Source organism: Mesoplodon bidens (assembly GCF_964165515.1).
Source record: "Mesoplodon bidens genome assembly, chromosome: X".
In the NCBI taxonomy this organism is placed as follows: domain Eukaryota; kingdom Metazoa; phylum Chordata; class Mammalia; order Artiodactyla; family Ziphiidae; genus Mesoplodon; species Mesoplodon bidens.
The window spans coordinates 51,244,368-51,265,502 of record NC_138163.1 but is presented as its reverse complement, the minus strand read 5'-3'; the positions used below and the strand labels follow the sequence as shown (position 1 = coordinate 51,265,502).

General features: G+C 45.3%; 3 protein-coding genes across 7 annotated transcripts in view; 1 reads left to right on the top strand and 2 right to left on the bottom strand.

Annotated features, from left to right (window-relative positions):
* Positions 1-13,158, bottom strand: part of TMSB15B (thymosin beta 15B) — a 29,439-nt gene extending 16,281 nt beyond the window's left edge. Inside the window, exon 1 of the mRNA XM_081222664.1 lies at positions 13,081-13,158. The gene's annotated coding sequence lies outside the window, so the exon portion shown is untranslated. The remainder of the gene's footprint in view (positions 1-13,080) is intronic.
* Positions 3,590-13,176, bottom strand: SLC25A53 (solute carrier family 25 member 53). 2 transcript variants are annotated; one of them, XM_081222662.1, is made up of 2 exons: positions 13,081-13,176; positions 3,590-6,119 (listed from the first exon to the last, which is right to left on the bottom strand). In XM_081222662.1, the coding sequence occupies exon 2, from the start codon at positions 6,106-6,108 to the stop codon at positions 5,188-5,190; it is 921 nt and encodes a 306-aa protein (XP_081078788.1). In that variant the 5' UTR covers positions 6,109-6,119; positions 13,081-13,176; the 3' UTR covers positions 3,590-5,187. The 2 variants fall into 2 exon arrangements, with proteins under 2 accessions (XP_081078788.1, XP_081078787.1); XM_081222661.1 differs by lacking the exon at positions 13,081-13,176 and adding an exon at positions 9,431-9,467.
* Positions 13,177-13,270: 94 nt separating this feature from the next.
* On the top strand, positions 13,271-16,481 carry ZCCHC18 (zinc finger CCHC-type containing 18). Of its 4 annotated transcripts, none has more exons than XM_081221858.1 (3): positions 13,271-13,538; positions 13,884-13,935; positions 14,670-16,481. In XM_081221858.1, exon 3 carries the CDS (start codon positions 14,794-14,796, stop codon positions 16,000-16,002), a length of 1,209 nt encoding a protein of 402 aa, XP_081077984.1. In that variant the 5' UTR covers positions 13,271-13,538; positions 13,884-13,935; positions 14,670-14,793; the 3' UTR covers positions 16,003-16,481. The 4 variants fall into 4 exon arrangements, with proteins under 4 accessions (XP_081077984.1, XP_081077983.1, XP_081077981.1 ...); XM_081221857.1 differs by having other exon boundaries at positions 14,143-16,481; XM_081221855.1 differs by having other exon boundaries at positions 14,114-16,481.
* Positions 16,482-21,135: the final 4,654 nt, after the last annotated feature.

The window sequence follows — 21,135 nt, the reverse complement described above, 5'->3', positions numbered from 1 at the left end:
TGCTCATTCATTTCTGATGGGAATGCAAAATGGTACAGCCACTTTGGAAGGCAGTTTGGCAATTTCTTACCAAACTATACCATATACTTACTATACAATCCAGCAATTGTGCTCCTTAACATTTATCCAGAAGAGTTTAAAACTTACAGCCACATAGAAACCTGCACACGGATGTTTATAACAGCTTTATTCATAACTGCCAAAGCTTGGAAGCAATCCAGATGTCCTTCGGTAGATGAACGGATAAATAAACTGATAAATTCTGATGATGGAATTATTATTCAGTGCTAAAATGAAATGAGCCACTAAAAGCCATGGAGCAACCTTAAATGCACATTACTAAGTGAAGGATGCCAATCTGAAAAGGCTACATACTGTATGATTCCAACTATATGACATTCTGGAAAAGGCAAAACTATGGAGATAGTAAAAGATCAGTGTTTGCCAGAGGTTGGGCGGGAGGGCAGAATAGGCAGAGCACAGAGGATTGGGGGGGGGCAATGAAACTACTTTGTATGATACTATAATGGTGGATACCTGTCATACATTTGTCCAAACCCATACAATATACAGCCCTAAGAGTGAACCCTAAGGTAAACTGGACTTTGGGTGATAATGACGTATCAATATAGATTCGTCAGTTGTAACAAATGTACCACTCTGGTGTGGGATGTTGATAATTGGTGAGGCTATGTACCTGTGGCAGCAGGGCGTATATGGGAATTTTCCCATACCTTCCTCTCAAATTTGCTGTGAACCTTAAACTTCTCTAAAAAAAAACATCTGTTTAAAGTAAATTTATCACAGTTTAGAAAAATGAAATAACTACAACTACCTGCAACAATATGGATGAATCTCACAAATAATATGAAAGAAGTAGTCACAATTCCAAGTATATACAGTTCAAATATCTGTAAAATAAAACTGTGCTGTTTAGGGATGCTTATACGGAATGTTAGGGAACCTTTGACTGAAACTGCCCTCCCTGGCCAGGCAGGATAATAACTGCTTGCATGAGTTATCTCACAACAGGAGGTCCTGATAAGGAACATAGAACTGGCAAGCTACAGCCAGCCAGAAGAATTCAGGAGGGGCAAAAAGGAGGGAGGAAATGCCAGCCCATAATATGTTCTGCCAACCTCCCAGAAACCTTCACGCTGGAATCCATCTTGGCTGAGAGATGCACACGCCACCAGGAAGGACCCTGAGTCAGACCAAATATGGGCACAGGCAAGATGACTGGCCAGAGACAACCTGGAAACTAACCCCACCACCATAAACCCTGAGACTGCAAGCCATGTGGCAGAGCAGTTCTCCTGTTTCCTTACCCTGCTGCCCAGGTGCTCCCCCCCAGTAAAGGCTTTTGCTTTGTCAGCATGTGTGTCTCCTCGGACAATTCATTTCTGAGTGTTAGACAAGAGCCCACTCTCGGGCCCTTGAACGTGTCCCCCTCCCGGTAACAAGAAGATAAATCTATAAAGAAAAGTAAAGAAATGATATCAAAATAGTCAGGATAGGGGTTATCTCTAGGATGGGTGGAGGAATGTCATCAGTGAGGGGCCTGGAGTGCAGGAGGACTAGGGCTGGGGGTTATCAAGATGTTGCATTTTTTGTCTTGGGTGGTCATTACATGGACAATAGCTTTATAAATGTTCTTTTAACTGGCAGTTCTCTTCTGAATGCTTCTCTTTTCCTAATGAATTAGAAAGTAAGGTCATGAACTGGGACTGAGGATGGGGGAGGAGGTGTTGAAGATTTGAGGAAAAGGAAGATGGTATGAAAGAAACAAAGAAGTTGGAGAGTGAACAGAATAGGGAAATACAGTATTTTTTACCTTATTCTTTTAGGAAAACTTTTCACTTTTTTCCTGAGTTATCATGCTTTTTATCTCCTATATGACATTATTTATTAACTTTAATATACTACACTTATGCAGTTATCCCAAATACATTCTTAAATTATAATGCTGTTTAATGTTTAAAACTAAATGTTAAAAGCAAAATTAAGTCTTCATAAACCATATATTTATGATAATAGTTGTAATACATTAGTTACTCATTATTTCACCTTGAGCGTTAGGAAGCTGATGTAGTTTATATTTAGACAAAAATACACAGAACTCAGGGATTTTTATTCTTTTTCTTTCAACTTTTTGTACCAAGTAGCTTTAGTGTTAACTTCTATATTTTATAAGTTTTAAACAGACGTAAGTTTTTATTACCTCTTTATTTTATTGATCTCAAGTTCAAAGGCCATTTTTTAAATGTCAGAAAATATAATATTAACACCACAAAACTAAATATTGATATTTAAAATTACTAGAAAACCATTACACTCTTAAATTTTACTTAGAAGATTTAAATGGGGAAAGTTGATTGGTCTATATAATTTTAGAATTTTACCTAGGTTTTTATATGAATCAATTTGTAAAAATAAACTATTTCAATTATAACATGCTTTAGTTGTAAATTCATGTTTATAATTGCATAGCTTCAAGTATTAACACACATAATTTAAAGTATTTAGAAAGGCAAATATAGTAAATTTAAACAATTATCACTAATGTGGCTTTAAAATATGCCATGAGTTTTCATTTTCTAATATTCTGTAATAACTGTGCCAGTGTCATAGAGACAAAGCTCTTAGTCTTTTTAAAAGAATTTGAATCTACAAATATTGAATCTAGAAATATTAAAAATTGCAACTCAGATAGTTCTGGAAAAAATACCATGCGTGTGTAGACAGAGAATGAGTGCTCAAATAATAAAGCAAATGGTGTAAAGTGTTAACAGTAGGTGACTTTGGGTAAAGGGTTTATGGGTATTCTTTAAACTCTACTTATGCTGGCAACTTTTCTAGAAGTTCAAAATTATTTCTAAATAAGTTTAAATGAAGAACTGACACATGGACTGACACAGTGACATAAGTGGAAATGGACAGTGTACTTGGAAATAAATGCATCTGTTGAATAAAAAAGTGGGGGAGTACGATAGTTTATCCCCTTCTTTTCAGTTTAAAAACCAAAGCCATTAGCTAAGTAATGATTTTTGTAAATACTTTTTTTTCATTCTGAAAGCTAGCCTTTAAATAGAAATAGCTGCTCTTCTACTTTTCCTTTCCTTGTACAAACTCTGTGTTCCCCATACTTGAATCTGCAAGCAGGGTACTGTCCCACCCCATCTAAGTCTGCACAGAGATCAGACATGGGAACTCATCTGCAGCGATTCTGGACCAGTCATTTTCTGTTGACCTTGCTGGCAAATGCTTTCTGATCTCATATTGCTTATAGCTGTGTCTTTAATTTCTTTGATATTCAGTGAGGAATCCCCACAGCTAGGATCTACAGTCAGATCATTATAAATGACAATTTTGGTTTGGTAAGGAGGTGCAAGTGGAGATCATTACATGATATCATCTATAAGGGAAAAACTGCAACATATGTCATCTTGGAAATCCTCAAAATTCCAGAGTTAAAATGAATCAGACCCTTAGGCAACGTCTCTGTGAAATTTCAGATCCTACAGTGTTGTCAACAACAAACATGTCACCAATAACACAAACTCATCAAATGTCCCAGTTGAAAGTCATCTTTAATTATTGTTATTATTATCATCAGCAGCAGCATCATTATCATTAGCACAAAACTAAATCCACTAATAAAGCAAAAACCACACCCCAAAGGCAGGTCTTAATGACAGTGAAACAATAACATTATCTTCATGTACAAGGGACAGCACCCTGAGGATAAAGACCATATCACAGCTTGATAATCAATTCAATAATTCAGCCAACATTATTGAGCACCTAAGCACAATAGGAGATTTAAAAATGTGTACAAGAATCCCTGCTTTCAAGGAGTTTTACAGTCTAGTAGGAGGTATTGAAGAATATCAAGAACACAGGACCACATGAAATCAGTGACATAATGGAATCAGTGCCACATATGAATATTGGAGAGGGGCATCACATGAGACTAATGTCACATTCAGTTAGGGGCAATCACATTCAGTTAGGGATAATCAGAAAAGGCTCCTTAGAGAAGGTGGCATCTGAGCTGGGCTTTGAGAAACTGGAAGGATTTTGGCAGACTGGCATGTGGAGAATGGGTATTGCAGGTGGAGAAAATAGTGTGGGCCAAAGCATGGCCATGGGAAAGCTAGTGGCATGTTTGGGGAGGGAACAATAGTCCAGTTTGGCTAGGATATAGGATCTGTGTAAGTGGGAATGGTGTGATAAAATGCTACAAGCTTTATGGGGACCATATTTTGAATGGCTCTGAATGACAGGCTATAATTTCAGATCTTTAACTTATGTCACAGTAACTATATTTATCCACAGCAATAAAATATGCAATTATTTATGAAGAGATATAGTTATTTCAGTTCCAGATTTCTTAGGGAAACTCATGTGGTTTCTAGGCAATGTCATTGCCTTGCTAACAAAAATGTCCCAGCATTTAACACCAATCAACCTATAGTAGAATTTTCTATTCTGCATGCAACTAAACCTCTTCCCTCAAAGTCTATTCTTCCCATCCATCCAGGGACCACACTTCTTCCCACTCCCACCAGTTCTTGTGGCACATGATCCGTTGAGGCAAGTCTAACTCAGGATTTCCAGCCATAACTGCTACCCTGAAACTATTACCCATAGCCTTGAGAAGTGAGAGTGGTGGTGGCAGGAGTAGTGAACAATGTCATGAAAATGTAGCCATCTGAGAAAGTCTATGGAATCCCCATCCTAAGGGTCAAGCTTAGTTCTCTGAAACTGGAATTCCTGGTCCTCCACTAAGTTTGGTCCAGAGGACAACGGGAGGGGTCCTGGAACTCACAGTGCCTAATTAAGGTCATCTTTTAGAGTTTCCTCTTATTCACATCTTTTAGAGTCAGTGAATTCCTTAAAGGAATGACATTTCATGTGGGTTACAAGTTACTTAAAGGCTTCCTGGGTCTGAGCCTGTTGAAGCTGTGGATAGACCGGGGTGAATTTCTTTTGCTAACCAAGGAACACTGTTGGCTTTGTCTTTGCCCAACAGGCTGGTAGTTGGGAACTTCTCGAGTGCAATGACAGTTGAAAGATGCTAAAGAATAGTTTTCTTAGGTGACCAAGCTAAAGAAGTAAGCTATTTAAACCAACCCAGGAAGGCTTAGGATAACAAGTTGCCATGGCCACACTGCCTGCAGCTAGTCAGTCTTTCAGCTCTTTCCTGGAACGATACCTCCTCTGGAGGAAGTCATGGATAGCAGTAGTGATGCCCCATGTCACGCTGGACCTTAGGATGACCAGGGAACCTCCACGGTAGATCAAGAACACCTTTCGGCCCCGAGTGTCCCACACGTCCTGGGCAGAGGCCCACAGGCTTGGCATGCTCTGCCAGCCAATATGGGACTGCATATTGGCAACTAGCACAATCAGAGGATACAGAACTAGGCAGGTGATTGTTCCATTGACACTCCCAGACACCAAAGCAGGAACCCAATGGGGCAGGCCTTGCTCTGCCAAGCTATCCTGAATGGGATCCTTGAAGGAGAAATACAGAGCACTCCCCAGGCTGTTCCTGATAAGGACAGGCCAGAACCCGCGATAGTAACCCAGCGACAGCCGCCCCCAAAGCCCATAAGAGTGGAATTCCTTGAGAATGCTGAAGGTGCTGGGAAAGCGAGCTTGCTTGCGACCATCCTGGAGCACATTTTGCACCCTTTCAAAGGGGCTGAGTGCCACAGCCTCCACTACACCAGACATGAGCCCTGCAGCCCAGCGGTGTCCCAGGGAGTGTGGCCCAACAGGGGAGAGACAATACAGCAGGCTATCATAAGTCCCAAACAGCAGAGTCCCTTGCAACGTCTTGGAGAGAAGAGGCGGGTAGATTCCCCGGTAGAAGTATTGAGGGCCTTCATGCCAAAGCTGCCGCACAGCCTCTGACACCGCCACAGCATGGATCTGTTGCCGGAACACAACCTTATAGATAGGAAAGGTCAGAAAGGTAGACATAAAGTTGGAAACGGCCCCAAGGGCGTAGGCCTGGGAGTGCCAGCTTCTCTTTCCCGGAGACTCTGTTCGTGTCCAGTGCTGAAGCTCCTTCCCGGGAGAGTGGTTCTGTTCCCCCATGCTGAAGATAACTGGGTGCAGAAGGAAGAGATTGGCAAGAGTGGAAAGAAAAGAGGTTAGACTGACCAATGAAATCTGTTGGTGAGCATTTTCATTGCTTAGTTAGAAACAGAGTTCCAAGAAACTCAGCTCTAAGGAAACAAGCAACTTGGGGGGCCAGTTTCTGAGAAACAAGCGCTCTCTTAAGAAAGAATTCATCCACTTTAAATTAAAACAAAGGCAGTGAGTTTTGCTGAACAGAGACACCTCTACAGTGTTTTTCTGATCCAGCAAATACTCTCATATTCAAAGAAGGTTGAAGGTTGAAGAAAATAAAATTGGGAAAGGAGGGCTCCGAAACCTTACTGCATTCACCACATGAAATCCTGCATTTGATAAACTGTTAAAATAATAAGTTGCTATTCTCTTTCCAAAAAGTGGCACTATCTTGTAGAGACAGAAAGGCATTCAAAAGTTGGAGTCCAGTACCTTCTCTAAAAGTTGGTAGTAAATTTAGGGAGCGAGGAATCTCCTTGCCTCTCTTTCTGCAGATTCCTGACGATGTGGTAGCTGTTTCATGGCAACACCCCGCCCCCCTCTCCCAGTTGACGAACAGAAAGATTAGCTGTTCCTGGAAGTTTAGCATGAAAAGGCTCCGTACCTGACAGTTTCCAAGCTTAACCTTGTAGACCTGTAGCTATATAACAGTGCAGGGGTTCTCAGCGTACATGCTACTGACATTTGGGGCCAGATAATTCTTTGTCATAGGTGCCTGCCCTGTGCATCGTGCAATGTTTAGCAGCATCCTGGTCTCTACTCACTGGATGCCAGTAGCACAAGCTGTGACCTGCCCAGCTCTGACAGACAAAAATATCTAAAAACATTGCCGTATGTGCCCGGGGTGGGGGGTAGGGAAGAGGTAAAATTGCCCCTGGTTCAGAACCACTATACTAGAGGGAAGAGGCCGTTCAAGGCTTCCAAAATATTGCTCCTACCCCAGAATGGTCTGGGAGCAGATGGACTTGTATGAAAGGTAACTGGGGAGCCAGAGTCCATGAAGAAAATTTGGAATCAAGAAGAAATGAATGTTCAGTGCAGATCTGAGAACCTGAGGGAGTCTGTCAGGAAGGAACTAGGGGTGAGAGGACAGGGTGTGCTATGCGGGGGGGATGGTGTGTGGAGGAGAGGAACAGGAAGCTGTGTGGGTAGGGGAGGCGGGGAGAGGGGGACAGGGCATGATGGTCGGGCAGGGGACTCACATCTAGATTGACAGGAAGCCTGGTAGGAACTGCAGACCCAGAGGTTTCACACAGAACCCTGGGCTGTGTGGTCCCAAGAGGAGAGGGGTGTTGAGGCTCTAATTACGCTAGCCTGTTCAATAGAAACAAAGGGGGGTCCCCCAGGCTGAGGCACTGAGGGAGGGCTAGGAGCCAGGCACTGCAAGAAGCCCACTGCAGCCTTCCCTGGGCTGCCGCACTCAGAACCTGCCTTGAAGTGCTTCTCCTTCCAGAATCGCCCCCCTTAAGCTCCTCCCTGGTTCTTGCTCCTGCTCTGTCCATGACTCCACAACTGACCTTACAATCCACCTCAGCCACAGCCTCTCTAGGTGGAGCGGGTGGAGCACAGTCTCCTGTGCTCTGCCTCCACCCCTCCCCCACCCCCAGCAGTCCAGGTGTGCCTTAAACCTCAGCTCCTTTACCCTCATGGCCAGAAGGACGCTGGGAGAGCTCCTCTGCCTTGGACCCTTTAGCTGAGAACTGGCCAGGAGCAAAGGCTCAAGAGGCCCACTCCTTGCATCCCTCTGGGGCACTTCTGGGCCCCTGGCAGCCACCTCCATCTCTCTGGAGCCAAAGGGGACCCCTCCCGCACGCCTGGGCAGGAGGTAGCTCCAGTCAGGCCCCCAAAGTCACAGGGGCGCCTGATATTACTCAGCATTCCTACCAAGGATTTCTTCCCCAAGTTTTACCTGCACCTCCGTAAGGTCAGGTGGCCAGGGAAACGTTTGTCCCCTCTTCTATCTCGGAGTGCAGTAATGTTCCACTTCCTCCCCACATTTTCCTGAGTAACCTGTAAACATGTGTTGATTGACTGCATAGGGAGGGCTGACTTAGCAGAAAGAAAACTGGGCTAGAATTTGGCAGACCAGAATTTTCAGTGCCAGTTCTCTTATCAACTTCTTGTGTGACCTTTAGAAATATATTGACATCTTGGAGCGTAATGCATCTCAGTTGTAAAATCAGCAGACAGAGAGGAATGCTCTCTAGGCATCCTCATACTGTGCATGTGGCAGGCGGCTGACATGGGGGAATTCAGGCCAGTATTTGATAGAGGAATTGTGCTTTTTCCATCCATGGTTCCTTCTGTCATTTTTGCCAGTCATTTTCAGGGACTAAAGCTGAACAATAATTTAGAAACAATTTACCTTAAATATCTGTCATCATTTTATAAATCTAATCTTCCCGTTTTATGGGGGAGGGGGAGCCTACTTTACTCCCATGTGCTTTTCCCTTAAAATGCCAGCCTTTCGGGCAGACAGACCTGAGCCTGAATTCTCCCTCCACCACTTGCTTAGCTGTGTGACCTTAGGCAAGACACTTCCTCAGTCTCAGTTTCTTCAGCTACAAACTAAGGACAATAGACCTCCCTCAAAAGGTTGTTGCAAAGATTAACAAAATAAAATGAGATAAAGTGGTTGACCATCCATGGCATGGTGGCCTCAGTAAACAGTATTTTTTTAAAAAAGATGCTTCCCGACCTCATCATCTGTGAGGATGCCGCAGACACTCCTGCAGGATACTCAGAACTAGATGAAGTGGTATCTTGTGTTCACATGAGAGGCAAGGAAGACCTCTCTTCTGTGAATGCAAAGGTGTTATATAAACGATCCAAGACAGCCTGGCCCTTTAAACAAGAATTTCCAAATAGAGGCCACAGAATGAGTCTGGAGTCAGCCTACAGCAGTTACCCCCTGGACTCCATGATGTGCCTCCTATGTTTACAACCTAGTAAAGTGAGCCAAGGGGATTCCAGACTCCCCTGGCCAGTCTAGCCCAGATGCACAGCTTGCATGACTGCACCAGGATCCAGCCCTACGTTTCTCTGTTCATTCCGGCATCCTTCAGCCATTCCTTTGGCGAGCTCACAAACACATATTGATCATCTACGAAATCACTGTAGGTAAGTCACTGTGGAGCCAGAGGTGAACAGGACTTGGTACTTGCCCTCGAGGGCTTGGGAATCTAGTTGGGGAGACAAGTCAACCATGAGCTAAACTATACTGGGAGGTAAAATAAAGCGTACACTAATCAAGGTCAGAGCAAAACGTAAGAGCAATTTATTTCACCTAGGATAGGGAGCAGCCAAAATTTTCTCTGAGGAGGAGCAGCTGACTTGATCCTTAACCAGTGAGCAGGCTCTCGTTAGGTGGAGGAGTGACAGCAGGAGTTCTAGGCTGAGGAAGAGGCCTAAGGCACAGATGCCTAAAACATGAGTGGTACCTGGCTCTGGATACAGGCTGTGGGAAGAAGAGAGATCTGTGGGTGACAGAGACAAGCCAATGTAAAATGAGGGCCTTGTTTGTTTTCCCCACTGCAGTGCATTATAGCATAAAGATACAGCCTCTGGAGTCAGACAGCCCTGGGTTTGAATTTCATTGTGCCACTTCCTAGCTTTATGACCCTGGCCAAATCTCTTCCACTCTCTGAGCCTCAGTATCCTTATCTGTAAAATGATTGTCATGAAGGTTTCATGTTACGAAGTATATAAAATGCTTAGTGCATTACCCGGTATACAAGTTGGTCCATAAATTATATTAGTAGCTTGATTTAAAAAAAATGAGATCCCAGTAATATAGGTAAGATTACAACAACATTGTTTTAAAGGCTGAAATCAGTCTAATGCACTGGGTCATCTGCAGAGTACATTTTGAATTGTTTGTTTGAAATGAACCTATCTACGAAACAGAAACAGAATCACGGACATGGAGAACAGATTGGTAGTTGCCAAGGGGGGGGGATTGGAAGAGGGATGGTGTGGGAGGTTGGGGTTAGCAGATGTGAGCTTTTATATATAGAATGGATAAACAGCAAGGTCCTACTGTACAGCACAGGGAACTATATTCAATATCCTATGATAAACTGTCATGGAAAAGAATATATAAAAAAAGAATGCATATATATGTATAACTGAATTACTTTGCTGTACAGCAGATATTAACACAACATGGTGAATCAACTACACTTCAATTAAAAATATTGATAAAAAATAAAATGAAGGAAGATTTTTTTTTAAATTTCTTGCTTGGAAGACAACAGAGAAGAGTCCTTCATGGGCTTTGGGGTCTGACGTCCCCGGACTAGAGTCCCAGTGCCTGCACTTACAAGGTGTGTTAACCTCCCTGAAACTCAGTTTTCCTATCTGCAAAATGGGATAACAATGCCTGTCTCAACAGCGTTGCTGAGAAACTTAAATAAGATAACAGATGGAAAGTTCCTGGCACAGAGGAGGCAGGCAGCCAAGGGCAGCTATTGTTGCTTCAACTAATAGCTTTACCTCTCTAACCTTCAGGCTTTTTAGGTTTCTTTGTTGAAATTGGAAAATGTGGTCTCATTAGAGCCATGAATTGGAACACACTCCCACACATGAGGCCAGAGATCAGGGATGCCCTATATCTAATTGGAGCTAGCTTAGCAAATCCTCCTCCCAGTCTTGCAGGAAGAGACCCTCACTTTGTTCTAATGGCCCAATCCAGGCACCTGTACACAATCTGTTTCCTTCCACTATTTTTTGTCAGAGCTATAAGATCTATTCTTTGTTCTATTTGATCCCACACCCACCAGGTCCAACTGCAGATCACCTACCTTGGCGATGAAGCCAATTTAAACACAGAACAAGAATCTGCAAGAGACCCTGGGTCAGATGTCATGATATTGGGGAGCAAAAGCAAGAGTCTGAAGGAAACCCTAGAGCTGCTGCTAGCATCACCCCGATTGTGTGAAGCGAGCCTTTACTTCCTCCACCCTCCACCCTCCAACTCCCCACACTCTTCCATCCACGAACAAGCCCACAGTCTCAGATGGAAGGTGCTTCATCTCCAAATGTGCGTTGTTTACTCCAAGGAACTCTAGGTATTGAGGTAGTCAATAAGAAAGCAGAAAGGAGAAGGCGAAGTACGCAGGTTGAAGACAACCCAACAGCAGTCGAAGGGCATCAGATAGTTCACTTGCTTCGACGCATCAGGAGTCAAGAACAAGCCCTGAAAGGGGCCTCCTAACCACAATCTACCTAAGGGAAGTAAGACCTGTTCTTCAAGAACCAGAAATCATGGAAAATGGTACAGATTTCTCTACCACTGGCTTCACAGCCCATTCACTCTGGACAGCCCTGCATGCCGTTTCCATGGAGTTGCTCCTTCTCTGGGGCCAGTGATGCCAAATCCAGCAAAGGAGAGGTCCCCTCAAGAGCTCACAGAAGGGCAACCTAGCAACGTGTCCTCAAGCCAAGAAATGAAAGAGCTATATCAGCGGCAGAGAGCTGTAGTTCGGGGGTTAGGTCAAATTGTGTTTCATTTCTCACACTTCTTCCTCAAGTACAAGTTGAGAGAGAAAATGTTAGGAAGAAAGATTGTAGGGGAGTGGTCCTTAACCATTTCTGGGCCACAGACTCATTTGAAAATCTACAAAGCTAAGACTCAGAAGAATATAGAGAGTCCAACTTCTACTCTTTGCAAACAATTTCAGGAAGGACCCTAGATAGGAAACTCTGCTCTGGAGTTACATTTCACGGCAGATATGGTATAGACAGATACACTGGCCACAGCCCCATTTACTTATTACCACCAGCATAACGTGGTGTCTCCCGCAGTTGTTCACAAACCTCTCTACACCTCAGAATTAACTACAGCACTGGTTAAAAATATAAATTATCCTCCCCAGCCCTAGTCCTAGTAAATCCGAATCCCCCAGAGGTAGGGCTTAGGAATCTACATTTCTAACAAGCTTTTCAAAATGATTCTGAGGCAGCCAGCCTTGTACCCATACTTTGGTTAACAGCATGGATTCTGGTGTCAGGGAGACGGGATACAAGTTTTGGCTTCACCTTGTAATTTCAGGCAAGTCATTTCACCTCTCTGAGTCTAATCTCCTTTGGGAGTCATAAGATGTAAAAATAACTTTTTACTTAAAGAAAAAGCAGGCAGCTTGTTGTAGTGTAAAAATGAGAAAGAAAAGTGCCTCAGTTTCCTCTTCTGTACAATAGGTACCATGAAAGTTCCCTACCTCTTCCCCACTGCCCTCTTCCCACTGCCTCCCCAAGCCCTCTCTCAGCACTACCAGCACACCAAGACTGCTTTTGAGCTGGTTTAAGACCACCCGCTTAAAAAATGTCCCCAAGGCACCTCAGCGGGGCAAATTGTTGGCATCTGGAGAACAGACTTGGGTGTAAAACCGGATGCTGATACTTATTTGCTGTATGATGTCAGGCAAGACGCCTAACCTTTCTATGACTGTTTCCTCATCTGAAAAATGGAGATAATAGTCCTTGCTCACCAGTTCTATACAGTAGTTCCAAGTGGGCCTTCCCATCTCCACTTTGGCTTTTCTCAACTAACCCTCAATCTGAGAGTAGAGAGGAGTGTTTACAAGGGGCAGCCTTTGAAATCAGTCAAGTCGACTTGGGTGTGAGCTCGTAGCTCTGCACTTCCTAACCATAGTGACTGGATGCTTAAGTCCCCTCTCTGTTAAATGGGCATACTGCTACTCCTTCACAAGGCTGCTGAGATGAATAAATGAGATGTCCGTGCAAGCGCGTTTGCACGCAGAAAGCGCTCAGTAAATGATTTTCCTCCCTTCCCCCTATACAAAGGTGAGGAACTCTTATTGTTCACTTGGTTTCTGTCCCACCTCGTGTTTAAGGCATCCGGTCTCAAAGCGCGGAGGACCACAGAGGTGTAAGGGGAGAAGGAGAAAGGAAGCGAGGGGGAAGCAGCAAACTCACGGGTAAAATGCAAATCGGCCCAGTCCGAGAGTCCGAGCTGGACTTGACACCGCACCGGCTCCCGCGCCTGTGTGCCGCAGCCCCAGCCGGCCGTCTCCCCCCTTTTGCTAGCAATGGTCTCGGGCAGGAGGCTGCGCGGGGAGGCCGCCCCCTCGCCCCGTTGATTGGCCGCTCCGCCCGACTCATCTTGCTCTTTTGTCACAATGGGCAGAGGCTAAAAGAAGCGGCGGCTGCTGGGAGGGCCCAGCGGGTGGGCGGGGGCGGCCGCTGCTGCCTTGGGAACCGCGCTGCCTAGACTCGGCTACCCTTAGCTGGGTGAAGCGGCTCCGTCTGGCGGCTCCGGGTCGCTTAGCGGCTGAGGAGGCGTCATCTTTTTCCCCTGCAGGGCCACGGTGACCGGAAGGCAGCATCCATAGCTGTCCACGCCGGAGCATGGGCTATCCACCAGCCCAACACAGGTAAAGAAAGGGGGCGCGATTGCCAGGCCCGGAGAGAGGAGGGAAAAGCCCCATCAGGACTAGGCGGCTCCCCATTTGGGGAATCGGGGACTGTGAGGCAGGGGAAGGAGCACTCCCGCGGCCCCGCTGCGCTGAGGAGGGAGGTGGGTTCCACTGGATGCTGCCGAATGGGTAGGATTTGCCAGGATTGGCGGGAGGGCGTTTTCAGGGGGTAGTAATGGGGCGGGAAGGGTGGGGGGAATCGCAAGCTGTCTGCCTTGAATCCCCTTTGCATCTCCTGGTCTCTTCCTGGTGAGGGATATGTGGGTGTGCGTGTCCAACTCCCATTCCCTTTCTCCGTGGCAGGCCATCAAAGCCGAATCCGAACTTGAATTCTGTGCGGCTGATTGTGGAGCTGGTAGGCCAACGATTTCCTGGGGTGGGGTGTGGGGAAATCGCCTTGGCTTGTATTCACAAGGTGGGAGAGGGAATTTTCCGTCTGGCTACAGCGGAGGAGGGGTCGAGGGAGCAGGATGAGAGATGAGACTGCTTCTGACCTTTCCCTTCCCTGCCCTGCCCTCCGCGATGGTCCTGAGGACTGGGATCTGCAACCTCATATGGACAGAAGTAGACCTACCTCGGAATCGAGCTCTCTCACGGAGGCACCTGTTGCAGAGACTGAACGTGAAATAAAGGCGCGCACTTGTTTCTGAGCTCATATAAGAATCTTGAGAAATAACAGGGCAAACTTTGAGAAGGGGGTGTGGTTGAGACGTGAGACCATGAGTTTAATGGAGATCTTACTTGCTACCACAAATCTGTGAGACTTAGACCATTGCACTCTATTTTGAGAGCCCAATATCGGCTCCACACACTGACTATTTCACCTAGAATTCTAAGCAACAGTTGCTCTCCCACCTGGAGGCCTGGCAGGAGGGGATGGTTGTAGCTCTGAAAAGCACCCTGCTAGCACGGGGACACCCATTAGCTCCTGAAGGTTGTAATTGCCAGTTTCCCGCAGGATATTTTCAAGGCAGTGGACAAATGGAAAATGTACCTCAGGGTGCTCAGGAAGGTAAAGAAAGCGACCACAGACTGCTTTCCTGCAGTCTACTACCTTACCGACCTTTCCCCCTCCCCTTTTCTTTACAGTCCCTACTGAGATACAAGGAAGGCAGAGCCCAGAAACTTTGCTTTGGGGATTTCTCCTGCGGATTAGGCTTTTCTAAAAAGCCTGAGCATTTTGTTATATTCAGATAGACGATCATCGTCCGTCATGGCTAGCATCATTGCACGTGTGGGTAATAGCCGGTGGCAGAACACACCCTTGCCACCTTGGGCCCATTCCATGTTGAGGTCCCTAGGGAGGAGTCTTGGTCCTTTAAGGGTCAATATGGCAGAAAGAAACATGAAGTTGTTCTCGGGGAGGGTGGTGCCAGCCCAAGGGGAAGAAACCTTTGAAAACTGGCTGATCCAAGTCAATGGGGCCCTGCCAGATTGGAATATGTCTGAGGAGGAAAAGCTCAAGCGCTTGATGAAAACCCTTAGGGGCCCCGCGCGGGAGGTCATGCGTTTGCTACAGGCGGCCAACCCCAACCTAAGTGTGGCAGATTTCTTGCGCGCCATGAAATTGGTGTTTGGGGATTCTGAAAGCAGTGTCACTGCCCATGGTAAATTTTTTAACACTTTGCAGGCACAAGGGGAGAAAACCTCCCTTTATGTGATCCGTTTAGAGATGCAGCTCCAGAATGCTATTCGGGCAGGGATCATAGCTGAGAAAGGTACAAACCAGACTCGCCTGCACCAGCTCCTTTTAGGTGCTGAGCTGAATGGGGACCTGCACTTCAGGCTGAAGAATCTTCTCAGGATGTATGCAAATGAGCAGGAGCAGCTTCCCAATTTCCTGGAGTTAATCAAGATGATAAGGGAGGAAGAGGATTGGGATGACACTTTTATGAAACGGAAGCGGCCCAAAAGATCTGAGCTAATCGTGGAGAGGGCAGCAAGCCCTGTGGCATTTCAGGGCCCCCAGCCAATAGCCATCAGCACTGCTGATTGCAACGTGATAGAGGTAGGTGATACCCTCAGTGACTCAGATAAGGATGTGATCCTGGTGGAGTCTCAGAACCCTCCACTTACATCCATAGGTGCCCCTCCCCTCAGAGTCAGGGCCAGACTTCAGGCTCAACTACTGATCATCAATTCCCTAAACAGTTCCCAGGCTCAATCTCCTTCTACCAGTGGTTGTTCTGCATATAAGAATGATGGTCCTGGAGATATACGTAGAGGCAGGAAGAGAAAATATACAGTCCGCTGTTCACACTGTGGTGAGGAGGGCCACTCAAAGGAAACCTGTGACAATGAGAGCAACAAGGCCCAGGTGTTTGAGAATGTAATCATCACCCTGCAGGAGCTGACACATACAGAGGAGAAGAAGTCAAAAGAGGTCCCTGGTGAACACAGTGACCTCTCTGAGCCACAGTAAGGAGCTAGACCCTGCCCCAAGTGAACCCTTAACTGTATTCAGAAACTGGTGATGGGGAAAACAGGGGAGGGGGTGGGGGAGGCTTCTATGTGCATGAATTAATCCACAAAGTGACTTTCATTGGGGAAGAAGAGGTTGTGAATACCAGCAAAATGGAGAGACAGCCTGACCTCTGTCCCTGCTCCCCCCTCCATCTGCCTAAGGATCTATTCTGTGTGTGTGTCTATTTCCTTGATGACTTTATTCTTTTTGTGAAAGGGGTATAAGTCATTGTTAAACCTTCAAAAAATGAAGGAAAATACAAAACTAAAGTAAAAATTACCTGAAACTCTCCATCCTTGTATAACCATTGTCAGTCCTTGGATAAATGTCCTTCTAGATATTTCCCTATTCCTGCGTACCGAGATAGATAATAGGTAAATGTGATCAAATGTAAGTGCTCTTCTATTCTGTGTATTTTTTCACCAAACAATGTATGTTGTGGATTTTTATGTCAATTAATATATATAATCATCAAGTTTACTGTCTCCGTGTGTGATGTTACTTTTAGGAACATAGAAGGAAAATAATAAGAAAACTAGATATAGAAACTATAAATGAGGGGAGCTCATACTGTGAAGTGGTCGTTTATCAACCTCATTTAAGATGAGGAAAAGAGAAGCTGAAAGGAGCTATCTCCCAAAGAGTCCCTTATCACAACTGACCTTTCTCCTATATCACAGAGTCAAATTTGCACCCACTAGTTAATAAAGTCCCAATGCTTTCTTAGCTAATGCATCTTGAGAAATCTGATGACAGGACAGGGGTGGCAGCAAAAATGAGAAGCGGGTATTTCAGGGGCTCCATTCCCGTTCGCTTTGGAAAGGGGTGGCTCTCCCTTCCCTGTGCAGATTCCCTAGATTGCTGCTACTACTGCTTCTGGACGCCACCTGGCGGCAACAACAAGACTGTCCTTTGGGTTGACACTACCCTCTGGCTCCTCCCCAGTTACAGAGAAAGCAGCTACTTATGAGAGTTCAGTACCAGGAGGCTTGGCACGGCCCAAGCCTTACCCTAGCTACATGCTAGGGGACACCAGAAGCCCAAGGACTCCCAGCTAACCTCCCCCTGACCTAAGAAATGGGAATCACCAGGGAAAGATGAAAAGCAATCTGGATGCCAGGGCATGTGAAAACACGGGAATTAGAAAGCCAGAAAGCCCACATAGCCTTTCAGAACTGAGGGCATTAATATGGGAGACACCTTCCTGGACACCTGATCCTGCCCCATCTCATGGCTTCAGATTGGAGATGATTTTTAAAAATGACTGAAATGACCTCAGTCCTTGAGGGTCCCATGTTCTTTGTAGATATATCATTAGTTCCCATCCTTGTGAACAGGACAAGGTTGGTAGGGGGATGATTTCATTTAAGTCAAGGTGTGTAGTGAAATGAATGCAGACCTGAGGGAGTCTGTCAGGAAGGAACTAGGGGTGAGAGGACAGGGTGTGCTATGCGGGGGGGATGGTGTGTGGAGGAGAGGAACAGGAAGCTGTGTGGGTAGGGGAGGCGGGGAGAGGGGGACAGGGCATGATGGTCGGGCAGGGGACTCACATCTAGATTGACAGGAAGCCTGGTAGGAACTGCAGACCCAGAGGTTTCACACAGAACCCTGGGCTGTGTGGTCCCAAGAGGAGAGGGGTGTTGAGGCTCTAATTATGCTAGCCTGTTCAATAGAAACAAAGGGGGGTCCCCCAGGCTGAGGCACTGAGGGAGGGCTAGGAGCCAGGCACTGCAAGAAGCCCACTGCAGCCTTCCCTGGGCTGCCGCACTCAGAACCTGCCTTGAAGTGCTTCTCCTTCCAGAATCGCCCCCCTTAAGCTCCTCCCTGGTTCTTGCTCCTGCTCTGTCCATGACTCCACAACTGACCTTACAATCCACCTCAGCCACAGCCTCTCTAGGTGGAGCGGGTGGAGCACAGTCTCCTGTGCTCTGCCTCCACCCCTCCTCCACCCCCAGCAGTCCAGGTGTGCCTTAAACCTCAGCTCCTTTACCCTCATGGCCAGAAGGACGCTGGGAGAGCTCCTCTGCCTTGGACCCTTTAGCTGAGAACTGGCCAGGAGCAAAGGCTCAAGAGGCCCACTCCTTGCATCCCTCTGGGGCACTTCTGGGCCCCTGGCAGCCACCTCCATCTCTCTGGAGCCAAAGGGGACCCCTCCCGCACGCCTGGGCAGGAGGTAGCTCCAGTCAGGCCCCCAAAGCCACAGGGGCACCCAACATCCTCTGACTCTTGTAGGTTTGTAGCCTCTTTTGTATCCTTCTCTAAATCTACCCTTGGAGGGAATCTGCCCACTCATTTATCCTAGATTAAAATATTACTCTTTCTGCTCACCTTTGCTCAATTTTACCCTATAAACACTTCTTGAATGATTTACCCAAATAAAGTTTATACTGTCATAATTTCTTTCTGGGACCAGGTAGAGTAAAAAGAAAAATAAATAAATGCTACACCTACCAGGGCCTTCCTTTTCACTGGAGTTAGCTCGGGGGTTCGGTATAGACCACTGCTTTGAAATCCTCTAATTCATTCCTTTTTCTTCCCGCCCCTAGTCCTTCTCTGTCATATAAACTTGAAGTTGTCTCAATTTCTATTTCACCAAAATGATGCATACCCGATATTTTATTTCACTTTGTGTGACACTGGCTTTTCCTTATTTGGGAAGTATGTGTTCTCCCTATTTGGAAGAGATGGGAGACCTGGGCATTCAGATCAGTCTGAGGGTTATAGCCAAAAGAAAGCTTTTAAATAATTTTGTTTCTGATAGCCTTCATTTAAGATTATGGGTTTTCTCCCTTCCTTTTTCCCTTCAGTCTCATTAGACGCTAAGAGATGAAATGAGTCTTTTGTCACGAGAAAATAGCCTTTGAATGACCTTCTTTTGCATTATCTCCCTCCTTCCAGATACTATTTTCCCTTGGTTTCCATGACACCTGTCTCACAGTTCCCACCCTAAGATCTTTTTTTGTGTGTGTGTAGTATGCGGGCCTTTCACTGTTGTGGCCTCTCCCGTTGTCGAGCACAGCCTCAGAGGCCATGGCTCACAGGCCCAGCTGCTCCGCGGCATGTGGGATCTTCCCGGACCGGGGCACGAACCTGTGTCCCCTGCATCGGCAGGCGAACTCTCAACCGCTGCGCCACCAGGGAAGCCCTGAACAGTTTTATATCTTGACTGTGGTGGTTGTTACACAAATCTATACATGGGGTAAAACTGTATAGAGCTACGTACACTCATGAAAATGAATGTGTGTAAAAAGTGATGACAACTGAATATGGTCTGTAGTCCAGTTAACAATACTGTACCAATATCAATTTCCTGGACTTGATATTTTATGGTAATTACATAAGATACTGTCATTGGGGGAAGCTTGGTGACAGGCACCTGAGCCTCTCAGCACTGCTTCTGCAACTTCCTGTGAGGCCATAATTATTTGAAAACAAAAGGGGGACTTCGCTGGTGGTCCAGTGGTTAAGACTCCAGGCTTCCAATGCAGAGGGTGTGGATTCAATCCCTGGTCAGGGAACTAAGATCCCACATGCCTCGCAGCCAAGAAGTAATAATAATAAATAAAAGTATATAAAATGTAGCATTAAAATGTTTTCTAAAAACAAATAATAACAGGGCTTCCCTGGTGGCGCAGTGGTTGAGAGTCCGCCTGCCGATATAGGGGACACGGGTTCGTGCCCCGGTCTGGGAGAATCCCACATGCCGCGGAGCGGCTGGGCCCGTGGGCCATGGCTGCTGAGCCTGCGCGTCCGGAGCCTGTGCTCCACGATGGGAGAGGCCACAACACTGAGAGGCCCATGTACCGCAAAAAAATTTAAAAAATAAATAAATAAATAAAAACAAAAAGTTTTTTTTAAAAAAGCTACTGTGGGATTTCCAGAGTTTCAAAAAGTAGCCTTGGTGACTTTAATTATTAGAATCATTCTGTGCTAGTTCCTTTTCATGCATTGCTGGAGTAGTTTAAAAATTCCTTTTCCTTTTGGCAAGTTTTGCAAACATGTGCTCAAAGGAAGTGCACTAGTGCTTCTTTTTAAAATTCTGACAGGTGTTTTATAATACAGTTTAAAATAAAATTACATGCACATGGTAAAAAAAGATCCTACTAAAAAAAAAAAGATCAGTACTATGTTTTTAGACCCTAAAGACTTTTGCTTATATAGGTTATAGATCTACCAATATTTACTATATTCAAATTCAAAACTGAAAATATCTAAAAACATTTATTAATTCATTAAATAACAATAAACCCACATGTTAACATAAACAACATATCTTATTAAAATAACTATTTTCCAAAACAAAAACTAATTTAGAAATATTTTATATTTTTGAAAATCCCTGTAATACAAGACAGCTAGACTCTCGTATTTGCTTCATCATTGTGATACGATTGTGGTTATTTTGGTTGATGTGTATGAAGAAAATCCAACCTTATGGAGATATGTAGTGGGAAAAAGGAGGATTTCCCAGAACTCTGAATGCATCTCAGGTGTCAGGTGTCTCCAGGGTCCCTAGACCACACTTGAAGAACCACTGTGCTGGAGATACATACTGAAATATTTACAAAGGAAATGTTAGGATGTCTGAAATTTGCCTTAAAATACTCCAACACACACACATACACATATACACGTCAATTCTCATTGTACATGGTAGTCATGTTCAATAAAATTACCTTGAGCAGTGAACTAGCAAATGCTGAGTCACTGCTCCTAGCAGACAGACAGGGTAAGGTTCCTGCAAGCCCCTGGTCACATTCTCATCAACCAATCAACATATAACCTTGTTTCACTTGTGTTTCTGTTTAAAGACACCTTATTTTATATTTCTTAAAATAATGAATTATATGCACTGTTTTTTTTAAATAAATAAATTTATTTATTTATTTTTGGCTGCATTGGGTCTTCGTTGCTGCACGTGGGCTTTCTCTAGTTGCGATGAGCAGGGTCTACTCTTCATCGCAGTGCACGGGCTTCTCATTGCAGTGGCTTCTCTTGTGGTGGCGCACGGGCTCTAGGCACGTGGGCTTCGGTAGTTGTGGCACATGGGCTTAGTATTTGTGGCTCACGGGCTCTACAGCACAGGCTCAG

Bases quoted from the DNA above. Each gene is read 5' to 3' on its own strand.
- SLC25A53 (XM_081222662.1), bottom strand. From the start codon at position 6,108: ATGGGGGAACAGAACCACTCTCCCGGGAAGGAGCTTCAGCACTGGACA.
- ZCCHC18 (XM_081221858.1), top strand. From the start codon at position 14,794: ATGGCTAGCATCATTGCACGTGTGGGTAATAGCCGGTGGCAGAACACA.